General features: G+C 36.8%; 1 protein-coding gene across 2 annotated transcripts in view; it reads left to right on the forward strand.

Moving 5' to 3' along the window:
• The window catches only part of MEIS1 (Meis homeobox 1), a 126492-nt gene that overhangs the window by 94783 nt on the left and 6391 nt on the right, over positions 1 to 25318 (forward strand). For both annotated transcript variants that reach the window (XM_063077952.1, XM_063077953.1), the window contains exon 9: positions 8814 to 8890. In XM_063077952.1, coding sequence (XP_062934022.1) covers positions 8814 to 8890 — 77 coding nt within the window. The remainder of the gene's footprint in view (positions 1 to 8813; positions 8891 to 25318) is intronic.

The raw sequence follows: 25318 nt of genomic DNA on the forward strand, positions 1-25318 counted from the left end.
ATGTGTTATAAAGATTAAATGAGTGAATATCTAAAGCACTGAGAACTCTGCCTGGCATAAAATTATATAAGTGTCAGTTCAATAAAGTGAGAAAAATCTGTACTGTTTTGGGATTTGTAGAATTGAGTGAGAAGGGTGAATAATTGTTGAAAGGGGGCTGCTAATTTTCTGATGTTTATCTGAAGTAATCTACTTACAAATGCTAGTTGAGGAATTTTGGGTGTCTCTAACTTCAATAACACTCACTCATTCATACAACAAATATTTATTAGGCACAGAACTGGGCTAGTTGCATCATGAATGGGAATAGCATTCATGTGTTTTTATTAGTAGTCTACTAAAATGAAATGGTTTCGAATGTAATTTAACTCATATTTGATTAAGAATCATGTAAGAAATGAAAGTAATTGGCAAAACACACACACATACAGCAATTTATTTCAAAGCAGGCAATTTCAGGCATAGTATAGTGTGGTTGGACGGAATAGCAGGCATTTGATTCTATGATTCTTAAGAGCACTCTTGTATATACCTACCATCGTTCCTGTATTTATAAGCAGTGCTACACGCTCTAATAAGTGATGGACATATTAGTTCCCGTTGAGTTTTCTATCTTGTAGCAAGATCTACTATTGATTCCATTAATAGAACTGAGTTGTAGAAATGAAAGATACACATATGCACAGTAAGATTATAGCTTCTTCATATAATGAGTAGTCATCATAACATATATTTATGATTAACTCATCAGGAATGAGTGGGATTGCTCCACCCATCATATAAAAGACACAATAGTTTGGAAGTAAATTTTCCCAACTTTTATGCTACCACCAAGTTTCAAAGCCCGACTCTATTACTTACCAGCTGTGTGAATTTGAGAAAGCTATTTGTCCTTTCTGTGCCCAAGTTTCTTCATCTACAAAATGGGTAAAATAGTTGTACCTACCTGAGAAGGTTTTTGTGAGAATGAATACGTGTGAGTGCTTGGATCAGCGCCAGGTACATCCTCACTTCCTATACATGTTATGTTAGGACTTATACCACTCTTCCTAATACCTCTAAGCTAGTATAAATTAAGTCCCTGTGGCAGGGTGCTGGAGGCAGAATGTGGGGCAAGGTTCTGGTGGGCTAACTTTCACCCCACAGCCCCAGCCCCTCCCCTTGACGCTTGCCTCCAGGCCAGAGCAGTGCGATTCGGGTGGGGGTGGTCGGCAGGGAAATGGCAACTCTCTCCTCAGTGCTCACCAAAGTAATAACTTTGTTCCTACTCCATTATAATATGCTTTTGGTTAAAAAGTGGAATGGAGACATGGGAAAGAAAATGCAGTGGGAGTGTAAGCAAGTGGAGAAACCCAGTGTAGGACTGAACTGTCTCCAGCACAAGGAGTCGTGAGCCCTTGTCCATGTTTTTGACCTTGCCAAGACTCAGCTTCCTCATCTGTGAAGAGGACCTAAGCATGGTCCCCTACTCATGGGGTCACCGGGAGTACATGGGATAGTGCATGTGATGAATTTGCTGTACTGACACATAAGAGTTCAAATGAGCTATTATTTAAAGTGATTCAAAAAGGATACTTGAAAGTGAAGTGTGAGTTTTCTTCCTTATCCTACCCCCACCCACACGCTCCTCTCATCCTGTTTTTCCTAATGGCCATTTTTGCGTTTCCTTTTATAGCCATGGTCTTCTACTGAGGAAATCAATATTCAGGGAGTTCATTAATAATCATAACTGTGCAAAATAGTTTTAGCACCCTTCATAAATTTTAATCCTTCTAGGAAGAGGATATAAGTAATTGCTAATTTAGATTCTAAGTTTTATGTCTTTAATGCATGTACTGAAAAACACTTCTATGACATATATATAGCTAACGAAGAACATATCTAAAATGTTATTACCACAGACTTGTAAGCAACTGTTAAAAAATCCCAAATACAGAGAACTATGAAATCCCTTCATAGAAGTATCTCTTTTTTATTTAGTGTTTTTATTTTATATTTAATTGATATTTAGAAGAAATTAAAAGATCAGATAAGTGAGGCAGGCAGGACATTTTAGTATTGACTTCATAATTGGCTATAAAACAATGTTTTCCTGCTATGTATTATAAATATAGTCTCATTAGTACAAAAAACAAAGATTGGTATGAAATATTACCCAATGTTCCACTTTTCCTTCCACACCTATGTCATTGTCATGTGATAAAATCAAGTTTACAGATTCCTACCTGACTCTCCTACTTGCACACCTCCACTGTCAACTTCTTATAACCGTTACTGGATGTACAAGAAATCAGAGGGATTTTCTGCAGAACAACGTGACTAGTTTTCAAAAAAGCGAGCGATAAACAATGAGTGGAACACATTGAGTCTGAGCACCTGGGCAATCTGGGAGTTGGTGGAGAATTAAGAAAACAGGTCAAGATTTGATGACTCCGCTGATGATGCTGCAAACATTTTTGGCTTCTTAGCCGGTCCCGACACACCGTCATTCTTTTGATTCTAGCGTGAGTGAGGATGCAGGACTCAACCACTATGCATTCAGGCTGTGCTCTCCCACTACACAGAGCCCTGCTTTTGTAATGCAAATGGGAGGCACAAAGTGTCTCTTTGATAATGTGCAGTCAGAAGACAGAAAAGCATTCACTGAAATAGTAAAACTAATTCATAAAGCTGAAAGACAATAGGAAAGCATTATGGATGTTTTTAAAGGAAAAAAGTATCCTAGATCAATGTAATTGTCACAGTGTAAGCTATTCATAGTCAATGCGTAGGGTGGAAATGGCTCCAAGTTTATTTAAAGTGGGAGAAGTTTTTATAGGCAAAAAATTGTGTTAAACAAATATAAATATATTTGGTTAGCAAGTTTCCTGCTTATCCTCTTATAGGTCAAATATATAGCTAGTTACTTTAATTTAGATCCACAGTATTCCCTTAGTGACAAAAACATGGTAGATATTTTTACAGAGCACAGAGATCTAATGGTTAAAAGCCATATGGTAGATTTTTTTTTTTTTTTTCCTTTAAAGGGAGTATCTCTCCATCACATACCAGAGTTTAGCTCAAGGTCAACTTATGCATTAAACTCAGCTGTGGAGGAGGCAAAGGGCTGGTGGAAAAAGGATAAAAGAAGTTCCGAAATTGTTCTTCCAACATATTCAGCCAAGCAACAGAACATTGCCTTGATAAGGGTTATATTGGACAGTTGCCATAATTCCTCCTGTTAGAGCAGCTTCTCTGGTACCTATTCCCATACCTTTTAAAGTATAGCATGTAACATTTTGCTTGAAAATTGCTTCCACCTCTATTGCTTTGTTATAGCTGTTTTGCAGTTTGGGTATAGAAGCAGTTCTGTGTCACAAGAAATTACTAATCTGAAGCTTGAGAAGGGGCAGCGTAGCCTTCCATTATCTCACCAGTGAGCTCTGTACAGGATTATTTTCAAATTTTCTGCTGCCATTACAATGTGCTGTTAGAGTGGGCAAGGCTGTGAGGAAGGGGACATTATTGAAACTTGGTGACCAGGGGGGAGATAAGATAAAGTTCATCACTGTCTTGGCATCCACATTTGCAGCCAGGGGTGGAAATTTTGATGAAAGGAGTACATTTGGTCAAGGCTATCATTAAGATATAAGGCTGGACATTTTCCATCTGTGTGTACCGAAGAATTTCTCTTTCCCATTGATGCTCATCTGAAAAAGTCTGCTTGATTGTTTAAATAAATACATTTTTTCCCAATGTATTGCAGACGTGTAAATGCCAGATAACCAACATTAGAACCCCCCTTCCATCCCAACCACAAGATGTAACACTGGAATTGTTCAGAGATAACTTTCTTTAGAAAGTTGCCATTTTCTTTCTGTCACTTTCTATTCTTCATGGCTGGTAAAATGACAGTTCGGTCTTAACTTTTACATAAGCTATTTTTAGATTTTTTTCCCAGACATTTTTTAACTACTTCTATTATACAGGACACATACTCTAGGGATCATTTTATTATTTGATGAGATTATTAAGCAATCACTCTATACTGGGTCATTATTAGAAGTCACACTGCAGATCCAGAAACATATGAAGAGTGCATACGGTTTATATTTCAGCAAGAGATGCATACTGGAAAGGAGGAGTCAGGGTGTTGATTATGGAAATAATAATGATCGCTTTGTGAATTATTCCCTTTACCTGGGGTTCCACTGCCCACAAGCCACTTATTTTTCCTTTGAGTACAGCATCTCTTCTCTCCCTAGCAAAACCAGCCTAATACATGTGTGCAGGTTTAATGCTAGAAGGCAGGGTCAGCTTTACCCATACATAATCACTGTTTTATGGCTTTCACTCATTCCTGAGGTGTTAATGCAGATCAAATGGGAAACACTCCAGAAAGAACCCTTGCAGCTACTGCCTTGCCTAGCTCTCCCCTCTCAATCGTTAATTCTTATTGTAAGATCTAAAGGTAATTTTGTTTGCTCTCTTAATGCGTTGCAGTTCTCCCAGTGGCCCTTGCATATCCTTTCTCAAATTCCCATCTTGATCAATTGTTTGCAAATAATTAAGCTTTTAAGAGATAATAGCATGAGGCTAATGTACACAACAAAGGCAAGGTCTCCCTCACTGTCTATTGGACTGTGGTCAAATTTGCTTGGATATCCCAAAGTGATTAGGTTGATTGGTATATCTGGCAAGTGCAATCCATCTTTCCTTCACAAGAACCTCCTGATCTTTCTTAAACTTGTGTCCTTATCATTTAGATGCGGTAACAGCAAAGGTGTTTGGGAGAATGGCAAGGGATGATGTAGGCCCTTAGTTGCAACTTCTCATTTCTCCCTAAAATGGCACTTCTCAGGGATCACTCCTTATTTCTTTTGCAAAATGATGTCTGCCTTTGCCTGTAGCAATGACCTCACTAGCCCAGTGGGCGGAACACAACAGGGCAACAGGGCTTTGAATGTGTTCACAGCAGCCTTGCCTGTGGCATGTTGGATTTTTGTAGAGTCATTATTTTTTTTAAGTCTACAAGAAATAAGTCATACTCTCCACAAAAAGTTTATCTAGTAAAGATGTATAGAATGTAAGATATTTAAACATATCTTCATATTTTCAGTTTAAAAGCCTACTTCTTTGTGAATTTTTGGCTGACTATGGATTAGTTATGTGAAGTCATAGCTTTCACGTGATTCTAGCAGTCAGATTTTTTTTCAGGGAACTGAAAATTTGTGGGATACCAAGGCCAAGAACTATGAGAAAAAGAAAAACATCTAGTTGACCTACCATAGACAAGGGTTTAGGGATCTTCTTGGTACCTTTTCTTCCCCCTTAACAATGGCCAGATTATTGCGATACTTAATTTTGTCCAGGCACATTCACTTCTATTAAAAAAAAAAAAAATATCCTGAACAACTGAAAATTGCTTAATGGAGACAGAGTGCTGGGTCTCTGTAGCTTGAGGCTCCCTAGCAATTATGCTGCATGAAATTAGACACAGTTTGTTCCAATTACTTAAAATCAGATCACATGAAAAGTGACAGAGGAAAAAAAAAGGGTAGAACTTCCTCATTTTATGGTATTTTAATTAAGAAATCAGAAACTACATGATGTGGAGAAACAACCGAAATTTGTACAGAAATTTTGAGGGCCGTATTATGGCTCTTTGAAGCAAGTAATGATTCAGGTAATTTTAATGATCCAAAGAGAATTTTCCTGACACCACTTGCATCAATAAAACATGAACTCCATTTCCTTTATATGAATGTATGTAAAACTTGCTCACAAACAGGCATGAAAAAATACTCTTGAAAACACATGACAAATAAATCACTGTGACAATTCTCAATTTTCAAAGTAACTAAAGATAAATGGCATAAATATTAATTTTTATCCAGTTCTAGCCATAATGTTAAGACATACCTAACAAGACAGGGCAAAAGGTGTGCCATCCAGCTGTACTGAAGAGGGACCGCTGACATATTTATTAGTGCCACTGAAAATCACTGAAAGAGATTTCCACAGGACCTGTAAAACTGTAAGCAAAAAATATTACAGAAGATGTTATAGACTGAAAACTGCTTTTGTACATTAGTCTACAACTTTATATGGTAAAGAGTCTGAATTAGCGTATTTCGAAATCAAGCTTATATTCTGGTTGGATAGTAAGAACTGCTAGCCTGGGTAACCTTTAACTTTAATGGATCTTAGAACTCTGGATGATAAAATTGAGGATTAGAAACTTGTCCTTTGTTCAAAGTTGCATAGTTATGAGTGGCAGCATAATTTATAAAATCTAATAGGGTCACATATATTATCAAAAATTCTTCAACTAGTGTAGACACAGAAATACTATACATCAAACCATAATTCAGTATTCTATCCATAAGATAAGAGATTCATTTGGTATGTATTGTGTGACAAACCATTATATAGTGGGAGTTATGTGTTAAACCTTAGGGTAATGGATTGCTTTTAGCTCAGTATCCAATCATGAGATTTTAGCTGCAATGGCTGGCATGTTGTAGGATCATTGTCACCTGTGATCTTCACCTATTATGAGGTTTATGTACTTTTATTTGAAAAGAGTGGGTTGACATCACTTTTAGGAATGAAGTGAAGAAAGTAGTGTCAGGGATCTCAAACTGGGTTGCTTATAATTTCTGTGGGCTTTGAGAAAAAATGTATTATATAGTTTGATGTTGCATCTGAGTAAAGAGTATCTGTGTATCACGTCAAGTTTTAGCCATTCCTTTGTTCCACAAACATTTACTGATTTCCTGTTATGAGCTAGTCTGGGCTTTGAGGATGGTGAATGGGAAAGGCAGAGAGTTTAGAGTTGGTAGATGAGCTGGAAGAGACATGCCAGCAAGAAACAAATAAGTAAAGCATGTGTTTCAGAGCGATGCTAGTTATTAGGGATATAAGAAAAAGACTGATTTGAGAGTGGTAAGGTGGGGTGGTGGTGAATGAGAAGGGTAAACCCTGACAGTCAAGCCGACACCTTAAAAGTGACAGTGGAACAGGAGCCAGTGCTAGGAAGCAGCTTGGCTTTTGGAGGGCCAGAAAGAAGGACCGTATGGCTGGGCAGAGGGATGGAATGGGGATGAGAAGTGGGCAGGGCTGGATGGTGGCGGGCCTTGCAGGCCATGGTAAGCAGTCTGGAGGTTTCTGAATAGGCGACATTAACGGTAATTATGAAAGGCATTTGCCACAGCCTTTGGTCATGGTGAGGCTTAGACACTGGAAAGGAAGCAGGAATTCACTGACTCATGTCTGCTGCTGGCCAGCCCTTCTCCCGGCCAGTTTCCTTACCTGTGAAACAGGAGTGAGGATAGATCCCATTTATGTCACCCAAAGGGATATAATAGGGATTAATTACCACCCTGCCTGTAATATACTTGGAGCTCTTTAGAGAAAGGCACTATATTCCATGAAAGCAAAGCCTTATTCTAATTGTGTATTTATTGATTAAGTGACAATCAAAGACAATGCTTGTGGGAAAAATTGTTAGATCTCTGCTCTCCACACATGAATCCCATTTGTGTAGATATGGAACATATTTAAACTTACAACTTACATATAAGAACACTGAAGTGGTCATTAACAAGCCTTTTTAGCAACTAATAAGACATTATTAATGAGATTAAAAGCTATGTTAACTAGCATTCAATAGACCAGAATTTAGTCTCTATGGCACAGATAGTTAAATTGAGGGTTGAGGGTGCCCTTTCCCTTTCGTAATGAAAAGGAGGGTTGACTCTCAGAACAACTTTATCTTGAGAGAATTTATTGGAATGTGGTGTTTTAAGCCAGCCAATGTCTTCATAGATGGAAACCACGCCCTCAGCTCCTGTCCTAGGCTGTAGAAATGTGTTTCAAATTTTGGTACACTTCATTATTGAACAAAAAGGTCTATGCCAAAACTAATTTCAGTAGAATTCCAAATACTCTTACAAGAAGGTGTGAATTTCATGTTATTATCTAATCCTGTAATACTTTTTATCCATTCTAACTCATGAGAAACATAGCTCGATTTACTCATACTCAAAATATGCTGGTGTCTGACCTTACACTGGCCTGTATTTAGAATCCCTGCATGTGCTGACATTCAGATATGGAAACCAACTTTGGTTGCATTTTGTTTGTGCTTTGCTGAAGAGCTAAAACAAAGAGTGGTTTTTAAAAATTACACCAATTTTTTTTTTTTGTCTTTTTCGCGACCAGCACTCAGCCAGTGAGCGCACCGGCCATTCCTATATAGGATCCGAACCTGCGGCGGGGAGCGTCGCTGCGCTCCCAGCGCTGCACTCTCCCGAGTGCACCACGGGCTCGGCCCAAATTACACCAATTTTAATGTTGATATTTGCATCGGTAATATGGTGGGTTGGAGGGACAATGTCAGGCTTAACTACAGGGGACTGATTGTTGGTCCAAATGGTTCAGTTTAATGAAAATATTAAGTCAGGGTGTTATTCTTTTATGTGGTAAAAAAAAAAATGGCCTGCCCTTATTTTAAACCTATAAAATACAATGAAGATCATACTAAACGTTCTGTGTTTGCAACAAATAAATTTAAGAGATATCAAGGTTCTGCAAGTATCTCGGTATCAAGGTTCTGCAAGTATCCTAAGTAGCTATTTATACACTTCACTAATCTTTGTAATTGGCTTGCCTTTTATTGCCATTAATTAGATGATGTAGTATTCCATTAATAAGAGTGACACACCTCAGCATTTTTACCTTTAATTATAGACTTCACTAGACACTTAGGTTATTGACAAAATGGCCTAACTATTGCCTGCTGTACACATATCTTTTTTGTTCTCTTTCAGCACCCTTATCCTTCTGAAGAACAGAAAAAGCAGTTGGCACAAGACACGGGACTCACCATACTTCAAGTCAACAATTGGTAAGTCATTTGGCTTTGTGTTTACACACAATCTGTTTTCCCCTCTGGCAACCTGCAGCTAATGTTTTGCATTAAGAAGACACACCCAATTGCGGCTGCTATTCCTGGTGGCTTGTTGATCCAAAGGTGGAAACAAACTGTTGACTGATATGTGAGAACACTTGCTGGTATGGAAAATGAAACATTGTATTGCCTTCCACCTCCATTATAAATTGACCAGTTTTATGCACAATATAAGTATGTGTTTAATTCACATTCACTGTAGCTCTGTATATGTATCACCCTCTCTGGCTTCTTTTCCCCTTCAGGATAATCAATAGAGTGGTATCATCCTATTTTCTATGAAACAAGAAAATCCACCATCACATATCAGTCAGGTTTTAAATTCATGGAATAAATAAACTCAGTTAGATTTCGTTAGGGTTATGCATTCAAAGATAGTCTCCCCTTTTCTCTTATCTCCCGAATATTGAAAGGGAGAAATTATTTATGTTTCTCCTTTGAAGCTATTCAAAGCCTGATGTATCTCAGGGCTGCGCAATACTGTTTCTAAATAAAGTGTAAATTCCTGATTTGGGGCGAAGCTGAGATTATGTAGCCAGTACCAGCCAACAATATTCTGACTTAATGTACAGCGCTGTGGCAACGAGGCTTTGAGAAGGTATGATTTATTACCCTTTGTGAATGTGCTGAAAGCCAGATTTCATATAATCACCCAGGGCTAGTGTCATATTTGAAGGGTATCGAAATCCAATATCCTCCAAAACTAAGTATATCTAATTAATTGTCCTAATATTTTTACATTAGTGTTTATGATGGGGAAACCTTATCCTCTTTGAAGTAAAATCCAGAAAAGGCCCAAAGCCTGGTTGGGGAAAGAGAAGAAGTGGGAATGGCAGTCTGTAGACAGAGGTATTTCTTTCTGTTCAATAAGTGTCAAAGATTAATATTACAGAATCTCTGATTACATGGCCTAATCCATTTTGGTGAATAAATTTGTTCTTGATGTCCATTGCACCTACATTAACAGACCCTTCTCTGTTAGAGAGCCTGGGAGCCTTAGGGAGAGATTTTAGATATATTAAACCCCATTACAGAAAATGTAATTTCTGTCAATATAATCCCATGTATTCTTCAATTTAGTATTTTAGAGATAACAAGCTACTTACAATATATTTGCCTTTGGAGGATTAATTTACAAAGTGCACTATCTGCAAGACACAGACAGATTCACATAAGCATTGCTTGTAAGGGTTATCAATTTCTATGACCTTATCCCAGCCTTGAGAGATCAATTTTTGCAGCCCTTCTAGTCAGTGGATAGGGAACCAGCCAAAGGCATACTACATCTAAATGTGTTACTAGGAGCTGTGTTGCTGCTGAGGTTTTTTGTTTGCCTATTTTTACCCGCTATTATACCTTAATTTTCAGGACTGTTAATACTAAGTATTTGAACTTAGTCTTTCAAATGGTTCTGGATGATATCATAGGGGAGACCATCAACTTTGCATGCGCACCTTAATTCTTATATTTTGAACTTAAACTGATGGCGAAGCAGTTTTAACACAATGGAGGCTGTACAAACAGCACATTTCCCTGGGAAATGTTCCTGTTTAAGGGCAAAAGAGCGGCAGGGCGAGCTCTCTAATTAAGGAGCGCAAAGGCGCTGCCGATCAGGTGATCTATCATACATGCCATCTCTCTTCCTCCTCAGTGTTGCTAGCAAACTCCATTCATAAACATGGTTACCAGAGAACCAATTCCAATACAAGTCGCTTTCTATGGGTGGACAACCTTATGGGATATTTCCTGTGAATGCAGGGACAGGAAGGCATTCCTGTAACATCAAGCAGCATGTATACATTGTCATTTTCCTAGATTCTATGCACGGCCTCTACTGGAGAGCAACAGTTCTTAATCAGTGATCACAATTCGACTTTCCCAGTTTTGTATTTAGTAGGGAGGAAAAGGATCTTTAAAAAACTTATAACACATACTGTAAAATTATTTTTCAAAGTGTATGCATCCTTTACCCTAAACTTCACACTGAAACTCCATTCTACACAGGTTATTTATAAACGAGGTTATATTTACTTAGTTATTTGGGACCTAAACACTTTGTGTCACATACTCTCTGGCTTTTGCTTATACGTCATTGCTTTGCATTTGGCAACTGTTTCGACTCTTAACACACTTAGTTTGCTGTAGAGAATGTCCCTCAAGTAACTAAAAGTTTTAAGAAAGTTTCTCTTAAGTTTGGTGAATAATGTCATTACTATGTTTGATTTAAGTTTTTAATAATGGTTTCTTAATTTTCATCCAAACCTCTCCTTTTAAGGAGATGGTAATAGATTTATTTTTCTTTGGGCTTTGAGTAGGAAATACAATGCAAAAATGGGGAAACCCCAGATGGCACCATTTGGAAAAAGTGTCAGAGCATCTTACACTATAGCATATTTGAGAACAAAAAACAGAGTAACTACAGTGATTTTCTTTTTACTTCATTGTGATATAGAAACACACACACATAAAACTTGTTTGAGAGCTTGTAAACATTTTTCCTGTACTGAGTATCTGCCTAGGTTATTTCCTTCTAGAAATAATAATTTTTTTAAAAATCATCATTTGTGTTTTAGCATTTCCCCTTTACTTCATTTAGCCACAACTCTTAAAATTTTGTGTCTTCCCTTCTTGGATTTCTTAAAACTTGTTAACACACATGTACATTTTCGTATGAACTATGAGTCACTGTTGAAGAGATTTAATAAAATGCTGAAGGGTAAGTTGGGTGTAGATCAGTCATAATTATTGGCAGCAACATAATGTATTGAAATACACAATACGTAAGTGAAAAATATAAACTCACGTCTAGTTGTTCGCTTGTCATGGAAACCCTGCCTGATGCAGCTTTAAGTTAGACTTTGACTGAAAAGTGAGACAAGAAGGTTGGTCCATTGTGATGGTTCTTTCACTACATCATTGAATTAATTTTACACTTTGTCAATTGACATAAGTGATATATGCTACTGGCCTTGGCTGACTAAGGCTAAAGTAGATGGAAATTGAGGAGAGAGGGAACAAAAGAGAGAATTTAATTGTAAACAACAAGACAGATTTGATTAGGAGAAAATTTAGAATCAAAGAAATTAATTGTGATGACTCATACCTGGTCTACTGGTCATAATAAAAACAGAGAGAAGAAATTTTTAAATGGTTGGCATTAGCACTTATAGCATTTGGGTCCTGGGTTGGGCTGAGAAATTTGTTAGACGAGACAGGCACTTATGCGAACCATTTTGTTAAAAAATTTTACCTAAATTATCTAGGTATTTGAGGTAACAGCATATTTTTAAAAAGTCAACATTCATAGCTAATTGCCTAAATATTTTAATCTCGTTTGTTGTGGTAGACTCAGATTAAAAGCATAATCATTTTTGAAATGCAGTATGCATCATAAGTTTATGTATTCTTCCTCTTTTGATCTCTCCTTCCCAATTATAATTTTATCCAAAAATGACAAATAACAGCATTTGGGACTTTTCGTCTTTTTGTTTTTTCATTGTTGTGGTGGTTGTAACAAATACTTCTATTATATCAACAGTGAAAACATATTATTAATATGCTGAATGTTTTAGTCACGTAAGTAGAAACATTTTAAATTTTGGGATTAGATGGTTATTTAGGTCTTTAAATATTTAGATAGAACTTTAAGGAAACACACACACACCTACAAAGTTAATACTTGGTTCTTTTTTCTCCTGAATAAACCAATTTTATTTTTTTATGTTGAAAATGTGAGTGTAGAATCGTCAAATAAAAACTCCCTTGTATAGTCTCATATCACTGTTGCAGACCTGGGAATTTGCTGTGATGAAAACTTAAGCCTTGTGATTGTGTTGTAGTAGCTGGATGCCTTACACATATCCTGTCTCAGCAGCATTTTAGCCTAGGGTGCACCAAATAAATTTTACGGTTTCTTTGTTTACTACTTCTCATCCAAACACTTTCCCATTAGGGCCTGATATCAAATGATTATCCCTTTATGCTCTGAGAAGGCAAAATGGGTTTTAGGTGCAAGTATATGTGAAATACAGTATGTGTGTAGATACATCTCTACAATCAATAGGGTAGAAAAAATTCCAGGTAGCATCCTCCCATCCGAGGTGACATCTGAGGTGACAGTGTTTGGAACTACTGCACTCTACGGTTCTCAGATTTAGTGCACATACCAGATTTTCCTAGTTACTTCATTTATTGCCTTCAAAACTGCAAAGCATTCAGGCATCACTCCCCATTTATTACTAGTGGGGGAAAGAAAAGAATGCTATCCTTAGAGATTTATGCCACTGTCAGGTAAAAATGTAAACTTATTTTTTAAAAATAGGATTTCTTTTATTATAATAAACAGATTCAACTGTTAAAGGTCAAGTTTCTTTCTGAGTTATGGTAATAATGTAGCAAATACTTTTATAAGTAATCAAAGATTCTATAAATATAGGTACCTGTTTAGATGTAAATGTTAAAACATTCACAAATTATCCTTTCAACTTCTGTGATCTAAAAATCAATAGGGGTCATAGGGTTTCATAGAATTGTTCTGTTTTTTTCTTCCAACATAATTTAATAATACATTTTACAGATGTTGTTTAAACATTAGGCACAGATTGTTTTGTCAATAAAGCTAAACAGAGGCATGACACAAAAGCAAGAAAAACAGATGTAAGTAAGAAACCAAAAAAAAAAAAAAAAAACGGACATGGTGCAAGCAGCAAGGGTCGCTTGTTTGCTACGCAACTACAAAATGAAAGCAGGAGCTGTATGGTGATTTTCCTTGCCTGGAAATCACCTAGGGATGGAACAACTTCACATACAAACAGTAATTTTATTAAGCAGGTGCTTTAACTTTTTCCCTTGAGAATTTAAGTGTAAGGTACATTTTAAGTAGACTTCCTAATTCATCAATGGAGTAACAGGTGCAGTATTGTAAAAAGAAGGAGAAACATAAATAGAATAACTCCCCAGAACATTTCAGAATGGGTTGTTGTTCTTTAAGCCTCAGTTAATTGCTATGCTTTCCACCTCAAGTGTCAATTCTAATAATATTACCTTTACAGGCACTTACTCTGGGCTTAGATTATAGCAATCAGTAATACTCACTAGATAAAATACTGTCTAGTTGCTCATAAGAAAATATTGAAATCAGTCAAAAAATGTTTAGCTTGCATATTGCCTGAGACAGAGCTGGCGAGGCGCCAGACAGGCAAGGTATTATTAGGAAAGCTGAGCAAATAGCTCGCAGGGAAAAGAGCTGTGAATTTAGAAACCTTCAGGTATTGTCATGTCAGAGAGTCTTAGGAGTTCAACAGAGACACTGCTTTTGTCTGCAGATTTCAAAAATTTCCAGCAAACAATCCTCTTTGAAAATGACTCGCAGTCTGTTAAATATACTTTGTTGTAAGTTTTACACCATAAGTTTGCTCAGAGCTTTTCGCACTGTGTAGAATCACATCGTTAATACTGCTAAGGATGGAAACCCTTAGGAAAGGTAGGTGTTGGCCCACTGTGCCAGGTGGAAAAACCCTGTCTTTTCCACCATGGGACGTTCAGTCTAGCTGAGAAGAGAAACAAGAAAGTCTGAGGTGTAGGCAGGTGGATCTGAAAGTCCAAATTCTGTTCGTGTAACCACTATTTCTCCTCCAGCTAGCATTCAAAGACAGCTTCAGAGCTTTTCAGGAGGACAACGCAAGGTGCCTGAAACTGAGAGCCCCTACAACCTGAGGAAGTATTACAGGACCATTTAGGCTTGGGGTTCAAGTGAGGCACAGAGCTGTGTGTGTTGGGAGACTGATTTATCCAGCGTGGATCCAATGTTTCTGCATAGCTGCGATTCCTTTCAAGGCAGTTAAACCAGTGGCTTGGCAGTTGACTTTGAGCGTGGTGTGTAGGTCAGCCTCACTTGTTGCAAGTCCCAATTAAGGCAGATGTGTTGTTTTCAGTGTCTTGGCAGAGACACTGGTCAGAGAATGTAAAGAACTCCCTGCATGTAATGCATCCCAGTGGAACAGGACTGATCTCCTGTTTACTTGGGGAGAGCATGGGAAGTGAGGGAGGGGCGGAGAAGCATCATGGTCAAGGGGGAAGGGCTTGACTGTGCCCATCCACAGGTGGCTATGGAACAAATTCTTCTGTAAACTTCATGACTACAAAAAGCTTACCCAGGGTGAGTAAGGGGAGCGAAGATGCAGGAAAAAGACACTGGAATCAAAACATTTCATCTCTGGTCCCCACTCCTCTCTGATCAGATGCGTGTCCTTGCTCAAGTCACTGTATCTCCATGGCATCAGTTTCCTCTGGTTTAAAATAGACAGGTAGGACTAATTCGTCGGGACTCCAAGATCTCTTGCTGCTCTAATATTCTACACTATAATATTGTGAATCAAAGAAAAGCAAGGTGAATGTTCTGAAACTGACTCTAATTCCAGCTCTACCCTAGGAGTCAAAAACAAAACAAAACAAAACAAAAACCACCTTGATAAAGAGACGAACAAGAAAATTAATTAAAAAGTTGTTACTTTTCCTCATCTTAAGTAAGGAAATCAAACACTGTAAAATAAAACCTAGATGAAATTAAACATTATCCCAAGACAAGAAAAAGATGTGTGCTGTCATTTTAGGATTCATAATGAAGATAAATCAGTTGTTTTTAGCAGTGTGCTATGAGTCTGTGAAGGGCATGACAGATAATAGGTTTGAAATTTCTGAAGTTATTGTACAGCAAAATTTGTTTTTTCCTCAGGCATTCAATCTTTTTCTCTAGTAATTTTGTACATGACAAACTTTTTTAGTGGGTGCATTAATAATCTATAAGTAATGGGTTGTCAGGTGTCAGTTAGATAAGATTAAAAGACTGTTTAAGCATTATCCATTTGCTTCTTTGCATGAATTTTATAGGTCAGGAGAAATAACTTTTTGAATTGTGGTTGTGTGTACGTGGGGTTTTTTTGTTTTTTTTTTTCCTTCCTTTTCGTTTGGCTTCACTCCAGGTATACATGGAAGAACTGTATCACATTACATAAAACCTGCATGTAGGAGCAGATTTGAAACTCACCCTATGTGAAACAAGGAGACAAATGTCTCAGCTGTCTTCTGTAAATGTATTTTAGTTTTTGAAACGCTACTCTTTGTCTTCTCAAAGGAAACTTTGTAAGGTGAAACAGAGTCAGCTAAGAGGGGCATTGAAGCTTTAGACATTAGGAGTTTCCTAGCAAGTCAGGTTTAGGTCTATTCTTGTCAAATCTGTCTTAAGTGTGTTTACATATAGTTTGCCTTTCTGGTATTTTCTGCTTGCACAGACCTGATCTCCACCTATTTTGTGTCAACAGTTGCTGAGGCTGGTGTTGGGTGATTAACCATTAAGCACTGAAGCACTGAGCTGTGCCCAGAGAGACCCCTCTCTCCCCTCTCACTTACATCATCATCTTGCTTCAGGCTGCGCCTACAGAAAACAAACAGCATTTTTTGAGTGGTTAAAAAGTCAGCCTAAAATATTAAAAAATGGGGCAAATGTTGCCTCCTTATTGAGTCAAACAGTTTTCTGAAAAATGGAGTGGGGCTTCAGGGAAGGAAGTGTTTCTGAGGGCAAACGTAGTGGTGGATCCGGTCTGCGCTGCTCCAGTGTGTATGTGCAGTTTTGTGTGTGCCCTTAGGCTTATGTTCTGCCTCAGTTTTAATTTCTAGGGAGAAAGAAGACATTAAAAACAAACAAACAAAAAACTCCAACAGCATGGATGCTTGTAACTTTGGCAAGTACAGGGCTTTCCCGTTCAGTACCCCTAGTCATCATCGATATTTCCCTCTCTATTTTATTTTCATTCTTTCAAAGTTTTTAGCCTGACCCATTAATATGGAAAATAATTAACTCTCCTGAGCGCTTGACGCCTGAACAATAACAAATAAACAAAAAAATCTTAATCTGTTCCTACATCCTTGAAAGCTTTCTTTTCCTTTTTACTCTCCTAACTAACCAATGTCTCACAAGATTAGATCCTATCACTGAAGAAGGAAAAAAATATTCCGTTTCTCAAACACATTAACTCTTTCAGGACCATGGGGGATTATTAGTGTTGGGTTCTAAATGCAGCTTAGCTCAAAAGTGAATTTCCTGTCATTGGTGAGATCTGGTTTAAGATTGATAAAGTCACTTTTTTTCAAGAACTGTGTGTTGCCTAGGGATGGGAGCTACCTGCACCATATGATGAATATGTATGTTATATGCATTTAAATGTTCAGTAATTTTACTCTAGGATGTTAACCAAATGTAAACCAGTAGTTTAAAGGACTGTTGTCTGGTTGAAGGGTTTTTTGGTCTATATCCCTAGAACATCTGCTGTGGTTGACCCTATTTGATTCCTAGTTTGGGTCAGAGTTCATATGTACTTGGAAGGGGCAGGGGGAAGGAGATGTTGAAAAAGCTAATGGAAAGAATTTTACATGTCCAAAAGACGTAAGATCTCAGCCCGACAGCTGGTCACCTGGCAGTACTGTTTACAGAAAGGAAAGTACAATAGGTTATGGCAGGGCTTCTCAACCTCAGGGCCAAGTGGGGTGGGGGGGGGGGGAAGGGTGGGGACCAGAAGAAGACTCTCAGAATCATTCTGACTGAATTTAGTGTAAAAAAATTTAGTTTTTAGTCATGCTAATTCTTTTGAAATTGCAAGCAGGAATATGAGATTTTTGAAGTGTATCAAAGGGAGCGTGGATTAAAATTTTAGAAACCTGTGCTACGGAACCATAGAGCACACATCCTGGGTGGGCATGTGTGCATCATTTGACAGAGGAGGCTCAGGGCCTTATGAGGTTACGTTGCTAATTAGGGGCAGGGGTAGCACTGATGCCTAGTCCAGTGCTTCTCCATTCCACCATTATGTATTTATTGTTAACGGCTTTATTGAGATATAATTCACAAAATATACAATTCACCCTTTTACAGTGCACATGTATTATCAGTACTTCATTCTTTTTTATGGCTGAACAGTGTGTCATTTTACGGGTATAACACATTTTGTTTATCCATTCATCCATTGGTGGGCATTTGGGTAGTTCCATTTTTTTGCTGCTATAAATATTTGTGTAGTGTTATGTATTTTTGAGAATCATAATGACAGTATCCCAACAAAGTCCCATCTTAGGTTTTACAATTTGCAAAGCACTTTTCATAAACATTAACTAGCTTGATTATTACAATTCTAGTACCTAAATGCTGTTGTGGTCTCAGAGTGAGTGGCAGTTTTCCTACTCAGTCCTCATACTCTTCTCACTAGACGCTGCTCTAACTCTCCTTGCCTTTGGCCAGCATTTTAACCACAGCAATGATGAGTGACGTTGATCAAAGGAAAGGATAGTCACACTGAAATTCAGCAACTCAGCAGTGAAATGCACGTTCTGCAAAGGTTCCTCAAACCGACTTGGAGGACCATGAACATTTTTCAAAGATTTTGCAAGTTCTAAGAGATGATTTTGTTAGCATTATTGTCCTCATTTGAGAGATTTTGTCTTATACGTCAATTGAGAGATTTTTGCCTTTTAGTATAAGTGGTTCCATTTGTATTTTAAGGATCTACAGATTACATATTGCTATATATTACAGAGATCTTAGGTTAGGTTTCAAGATTTACTAATTGAAACAGAAGTTACAGTGAATATTCCAAGGAGTAGACACATGCCTCCATTCAGGTCAAGTCATCTTCACTGTGCCATTCTATGGCCTAATATTGTGACTAGGCAAAACTAGAAATCAAGCTGTATTTTCACATACCCTCCCTAGGCACGAGTGTGGATTCCAGGCCTGGTAATTTTATGGTTGGTGAAACCTTGGGGAGATGGAGCAAATAAGGGAATAATCCTAGAGAAAGGAAAAATCTCAGAGGTACTCCAAGATGGTGCTAGGATTCTATAATACTTTATGTAGAAGGGCTGGTCACTATTCTAACACAATAAAATTTTAATTCCAATCATTCAAGGGAAATTTTCTTTGGAAAAGTAGTACATATTTAATCATTAGAGTGGCCATACATCCCAATTGCCAGAACTTTCACAGTTTATGCCTGTTGCTCACCATAATTATTAATAGTGTCCCTTCACTCTCAAAAGTGTCCCAGTTTAAATGACAAATTATCTGCTCATCCTATTCTCCTAATGGAGGTTGGCAGAAAACTAGGATTTGCCTTAATTTTGAATATATTTATTCAAGAATGTCTAAGGGATATTTAATTAGATGCAATTTTGTTGACTTTTGGTGAATATGGAAAAATTGAATTTAAATGAAAAAGGATTCAGCTGTTAAATCAGAGAGACATATCTATTCTTTGAAGATATTATTATACCTATTTTAGATTTTTCATTAGTAGAGAAGTTTTGCTCTATTATCCTAGATTATCCTATTGCTTATACATTGTGCTAATAATCATTTTAAATCCATACACCTTAAGCAAATTATTTTTCCTCATATTTATAAGGTTATACAAACTCAAATGTGGCAAATTGTCTGTCACATTTAAATAAATATTTTATAAATGCCATTTTGTTGCTTGCACTTAATGTCAATGGATGCTTAAGATATTTTTAACTGTTGGGTGTTTCTTGTGTGAGGTCTAATGAGATATCCCACTATTTATTCCACTAAGAGGGAAGCCTAGGGCTTCAGTGGTCTACAAGGTAGCAGATAGTAGCAAAAGAAATAGAGACCCTACTCAGGGAGCCACCTCTGCTTTGGATTTAGGTCAGATTAAAGATTTTAGCAAGCCCACATTATTTTAAAAAACAAAATTATTTTAAAATTTGCTTTCAAGGAAATTTGTCTGTAATGTATATAGCAGGTGATAAATTATTTAAAAATTATTTCAATGTCTAACATCCAAAATAGTACATGGATTTTGTTACTACTTTGCATCACCATTGTCAACTAGTTACAGTTTTTTTCACTAGCTGCTTTGAAGAAACTTTTACATGTAATTAACTTTCCCAATTGTGTTAGACAACTTCAGTTCTTTCTAGAGTGATTTGGCAAATGCCCTCATCACTGCTAGAGAAGGGAAACCTTCTCATACTGCTGATTGATGGGCTTCCTGTGATTTGAGCAAATTCCGATATTATGTTTCTAGAGTGGATGGAGAGGAGCTGGGCTCCCCCAGCCCCTCCTCCGCTGGCTCCTGCCGCTATTCTCTGCCCTCCCCACCCCTAGACACACAGATGATGTATTGCAGTCCTGGAACTGTCAGATCCTGGAGGAGGTTGAGAAACTAGGAAAAGGTGCCAAAAACATGATTTCATAAGGTTTGACTTGCGATTAAGTCAACTTTCTTGAGCGTCTTAAAATCATGTTTCATGAAATTTTATTTCACAAAGAAAGGGAATGTGAAAGGCTTGGACTCTGAAGACTGCCAGTTATGGATCATTAAATCCAATAAGTAAATGTAAATCTAAAATGAAGAATTCCAGCAAAAGATTTTGAAGTTGGTTGTTTTTGTTTGTTTGTTTAAAAGAACAGAGTGCTATTTGGGAAATAGCTAGAACTCCTTCCCTGAGGGTTTGTTTATCAAACATACTTTAAAGTTATTAGGAGATGCTGACTCTGAAAAAAAAAAAAAGTAGTAGCTATGGTTTTATTTAAATGATGGTTATGCAGTTGAAAGAAATGCTACATCAAGGAAATCCATGGAACAGAAAAAGAACAAAGTTCTGGAATTCAAAAACTACTTCCCAGTATGTGAAATTTTATGTTTGAAAAATTTTCATGATGCATAATTTTAAAATTACGAAATGTTTGTAGAAATTACCAAAAATAAATGATGTATCAATTAAATATTACATGTGCATGTTGTTTATTTTCAATTGAATAAAAAATAGTGTATGAAGAAATCACCGGTACTTATACTTAAGTATGTGTGGTGTTAATTTTTCTTATTATTTAAATACGTTTGTAGATATTTCTGACTATCCCTAAATATTACTCAAAGATTATTATAAGTAACACTTCCTTTAATGGATAATATAGGAATAGAGGCATTTCCACTAACATATCCTGCTAGTTAATGAAATCTTTTCTTAATAGCTGATGATTTTAGCTTCTTGGGCATAAGAGGGTGTTGTAAAATGATATTTCTCCATACTTAGATGGTACCTTCTGAAATAAGCTATGTCCACCACTATCCTACAAACTATTCCCCCTGGCAGGAAGCAATATGGGGAGCCAGAGAGTCATGCCATTGTGTAGAAACAACACAATTTGATTCTATGTGGTTTATGGAGTTGGCTGTGGCATAACAAGTGTGGGCTCCCTTTAATCATCAGTGAATAAGTAGAACAGTGTATAAGTAAACACTGAGGAATAGAATTGAGTAAAGGTGAAAATGCCATTTCTGAAAGGGAGCAAATCATTTTTCTTTACTTTTATCAATATTACAGAGAACGTACAATGGAGGAAAAGGGCAAAGGCATGTGGAAAATGTTGTCTGTGGAACTGGGAAGCTGTACCTTGTATGTTGGCTCTCAACAGATGCCCACTGTGATCTCCTTGCCCCCCCACCCCTTGGTTCTCATGAAGGGAAACTGAACTTAGCAATCCAGTTTTGGGGGAAGGGACCAGGGCAAGGAGTGGAGGATAAATGAAAGGACAAAGGTCAGTTTCAAAAAAGCTGTTCTACCAGATCTTTCTCAGAAAACTATTCAGGTATCCAAAGACTGGGAATGAAAGCAGATAGATTGAAATAGCAGAATGAAAAACATAAAAAAAGTCTAATGATAAACATCTAGGGGACAAAGAGAAGAACAAAGCAAAACTTCCTTTTTTTTTTTTTTTTAGCATAAGGCAGAGCCACTTCCCATTCTCCTTGTCAGATTCCTATAAAAAATGCAAAAAATAAAATTCAAATTTAGATAATCTCAGGTCTCAGATTTTTGGAGATTCTGCTCCCCTTTCAATGTCCCATTCCCCCTTACTAAGACTTAAATCCTAAACAAATATCTAGGTAAAAAAATAAAAAATACATCTGTGTTTATTTGGACATGGAATAAAGGTATAAAGCCAACCGATTATCTTCCTATCCTTTGTAAAACTTCTTGTTTTGAGATGGGAGATAGTGTGGTCACAAGAAGAAATTCTACTCCATCTTTCTATGAAAAAAGAAAATATGAAGATTCTTTCACTAATTCAGTCTTCTACCACCTACAGAGAGTCCATTTCTTCAGAAGTACTTCACAAAGATCATTTTCAAAGCAAAATAGGATTTAAAAAAATATACATACCTTGATGTTCAGAATGTACTATGGAAAGCAAACAAGACATTTCCAGCCTTAAAGATACTTGATGAAAAGGTTTACTTTTTTAAAAGTCCATTTTATGGCAAATTTGCATTACATTCTATTAAACTAAGGTGTGCAACTATCAATTTTAATAACTAAGCAAAACTGTCACATTGTCATATATTCTTGACATTCTACCTCTGAGTTTTAAGGGGTACAACATTTGGACATCAGTTGTAAAATTGTAACTTTTCTCTTACATCATTAAACTAAAACCTTTTTAAAGAGACTTTATCAATATGGAAATTTCTAAGACTGTGTGTATTTTATGAATATATTTTATCTCGAACTATTTTGTGGCCATATGAGAATGCACTCTTTATTGTATATTTAAATTGGAATTTTGTTATCTCTTTTTTATTTCTCTTCAAAAACACTGTCTTTTATGTTCAAGTTCTAATATATATTTATGTGTTCATACATAAATATAGATATATATTTAAACACACACATATATTGATAAGCTGAACATAACTATTTTGCTGATGCCTCTTAAAATGACAGTGTTTTCAGAAGGGAATATGTTCATTTAAGTTCACATCAAATCTAAAGGTCTTTTTTGGTTCAGTGTTTAGGAAATCTGTGATAATTTAGACTCTTCCACAATGAAAAGTAAAGCGTGCTGTCACAAAAGCATGGAGGATGAGACACAAGGTCAAAGGGCATTTCAGAAACAAACAGCTGGACCAGTTTATTTAAACAGATAGAGGGATGGGGGAACTGACCTCAGTTTGACTTATAGTGGGAGGAGCAAGAATGTCTTTTTATTACTTTGCCCAGAAGGAAAATGTTTTTGTATCTGAATTCACCCTGAAGCCATCTAAACACATGGCTCTGCTATATGTAGCATAATTCCAAAGAGAGAGGACGTATAAGATTGTCTGCATGGTGATAACATACACAAAACAGAATGAAATGTTGAGATGGTTTCAAGATAAAAAAGTTGATGTTTTAAAAAATAAAATATTTTGCTATTCACTTATTTTCAGATAAAGATGTCCACCATGACCCCAGATAATAATACAAGTTGTTCATATAAGTGTAGGAATTGTAATTCAGTGACATTCTGAGAGCTTACGGTGTCCTATATAGTGATAATATTTCATTATATTGAATTTTTTTTTTTTTTTTTTTTTTCTTTTTTCGTGACCGGCACTCAGCCAGTGAGTGAGTGCACCGGCCATTCCTATATAGGATCCGAACCCGCGGCGGGAACATCGCCGCGCTCCCAGCGCCGCACTCTCCCGAGTGCGCCACGGGCTCGGCCCTATATTGAATTATTTTTTTTTTCAATTAAACTTTTCAAAAGTATGACTTCCAGATAGAAAGTAGTCAAATAGTTCAGACAAAGTGATTAGGTTTTCTTAGATTTTAAGTATTTTTGTTGTTTTGTTTTTGTTTCTCTTAGATTTTAAGTATTTTTGTTGTTTCATTTTTGTCTTTGCATGTTCTATACATAGGACATGTATAAAACATGTATAGAAAGCTACATGGGAAGCTTACATCTGTGTTATCAATAACAACAAAGAGTTATTGCTACCAAAAAAGAAGCAAATAGCACCTAGTGTTTGTGGGCACTTAGCTAAGAGGCTGTGGTAAGGTATTTGCTCTCTACATGGGGACCAGCGTAGGCCTGGAATAAATGTAGTTAGTGTTATCCACTGCAGACCTTCAGAGGGACACAGACAAATCTCAGCATTCTGAGCAAAGAGTGATGAGTTGACTCAAAGTCCAAGAAGGACACACATTTTAGAAGAAACTTTTTAAGAACCACAATGTTTAACCTAGGGAGAAGAGTGGAGAAGCCTGTAGGGCCTGATAGTTATGTTTAAATATTTGAGAGTCTGTCCTGAGGAAGTGATATTAGAGTTGTTTAAATTACCCCAAGGAGTTGTGCTGTTGAAAGGGTTTTAGATCAAATAAGGGAGAACCTTTTAAAAGTTTGCCTTGTCCATAGATGGAGTGGCCTCTCAGCTCAGGTGGTGAGTTCTGTATTAGAAATAGTCCAGAAGAAGCTACTCATCTGCTTGGTGGGGATATCATAGAGGGAACTCATGTCAGTGACCAAACGTGGCAACTGTTAAAGCCTTTTACAAACCTGAAGTTTAATTTTTCTGACTCCATGGGCTTAATAGTCATGGACTCAAACCTGCATTGATTTTTATGAATTGGTCTATGAGAGTCTGAAAGTATGAGTGTGAAGGAGACAAGCTTTGGAATATAGATAAACTGAGTCACTGAACCTTTTTCTGAGTAGCTGATCTTTGTCTATATATACAAAAAATGTAGCCATCAAAGGTCCCAATCTGCAAAATATTCACAGTCATGCTTATTCCTTGACTCAACATTAGAGTTGCTGCCATGGTAATTGGCTCACAACCAGCTAGGTTTTAGATAACTATTTAGTCTGGAATATTCGAGATGGGTGGCACAGTAGTGGTCATGCTCTGGTCACAGCCATAGAGAGGGTGTATGCCACCATTTGCCAGCTGTATGTCATTCAGCAAATTATTAACATCTCTGGTAACATATGACCTCAAATAAGTCACTCAGTTTTTCTGAGCCTTGGCTTCTAATCTGTTAAAAATGGCTCTTCCTATTTTTTAGGTAAGTACTATAAATCATAGTCATGAAATCTTATGCTTTAAAAAGGGCTTGAAAAAGAAAGTTAACAGACTTTTTTCCCTCGAAGAACCTGCAGATTATGAACAGTACCATAGATAAAGAGCTGTTTTTTTGCTCTCTTTACCTATGTTAGTTACTATGAAAATTACTTTTGGTATATGCAGGATATTAATATTAAATAATTTTCTAATTGGTCATGCAGTGAAAGCAGCTAATGAAAAAGCAGATTTTTTTTTCATTTTAATTGGTTATTTCACATGGTGTTTGTGCTACACCTGTGCTTATAATGAGAATGGAGAATTAATCTAACCTTCTGCTCACATGATTCCAATTTTCATGGTTTATACAAGATAATGATAACCTGATTTGCAACACAATTTGTTGTAGATCTGTGTTTTAAATATTTTTATTAGCAGTTTGGGGACTTCATATACAAGAACGGAT

The sequence above is a fragment of the Cynocephalus volans genome, chromosome 14 (genome assembly GCF_027409185.1).
Source record: "Cynocephalus volans isolate mCynVol1 chromosome 14, mCynVol1.pri, whole genome shotgun sequence".
NCBI classification, from domain to species: Eukaryota; Metazoa; Chordata; class Mammalia; order Dermoptera; family Cynocephalidae; genus Cynocephalus; species Cynocephalus volans.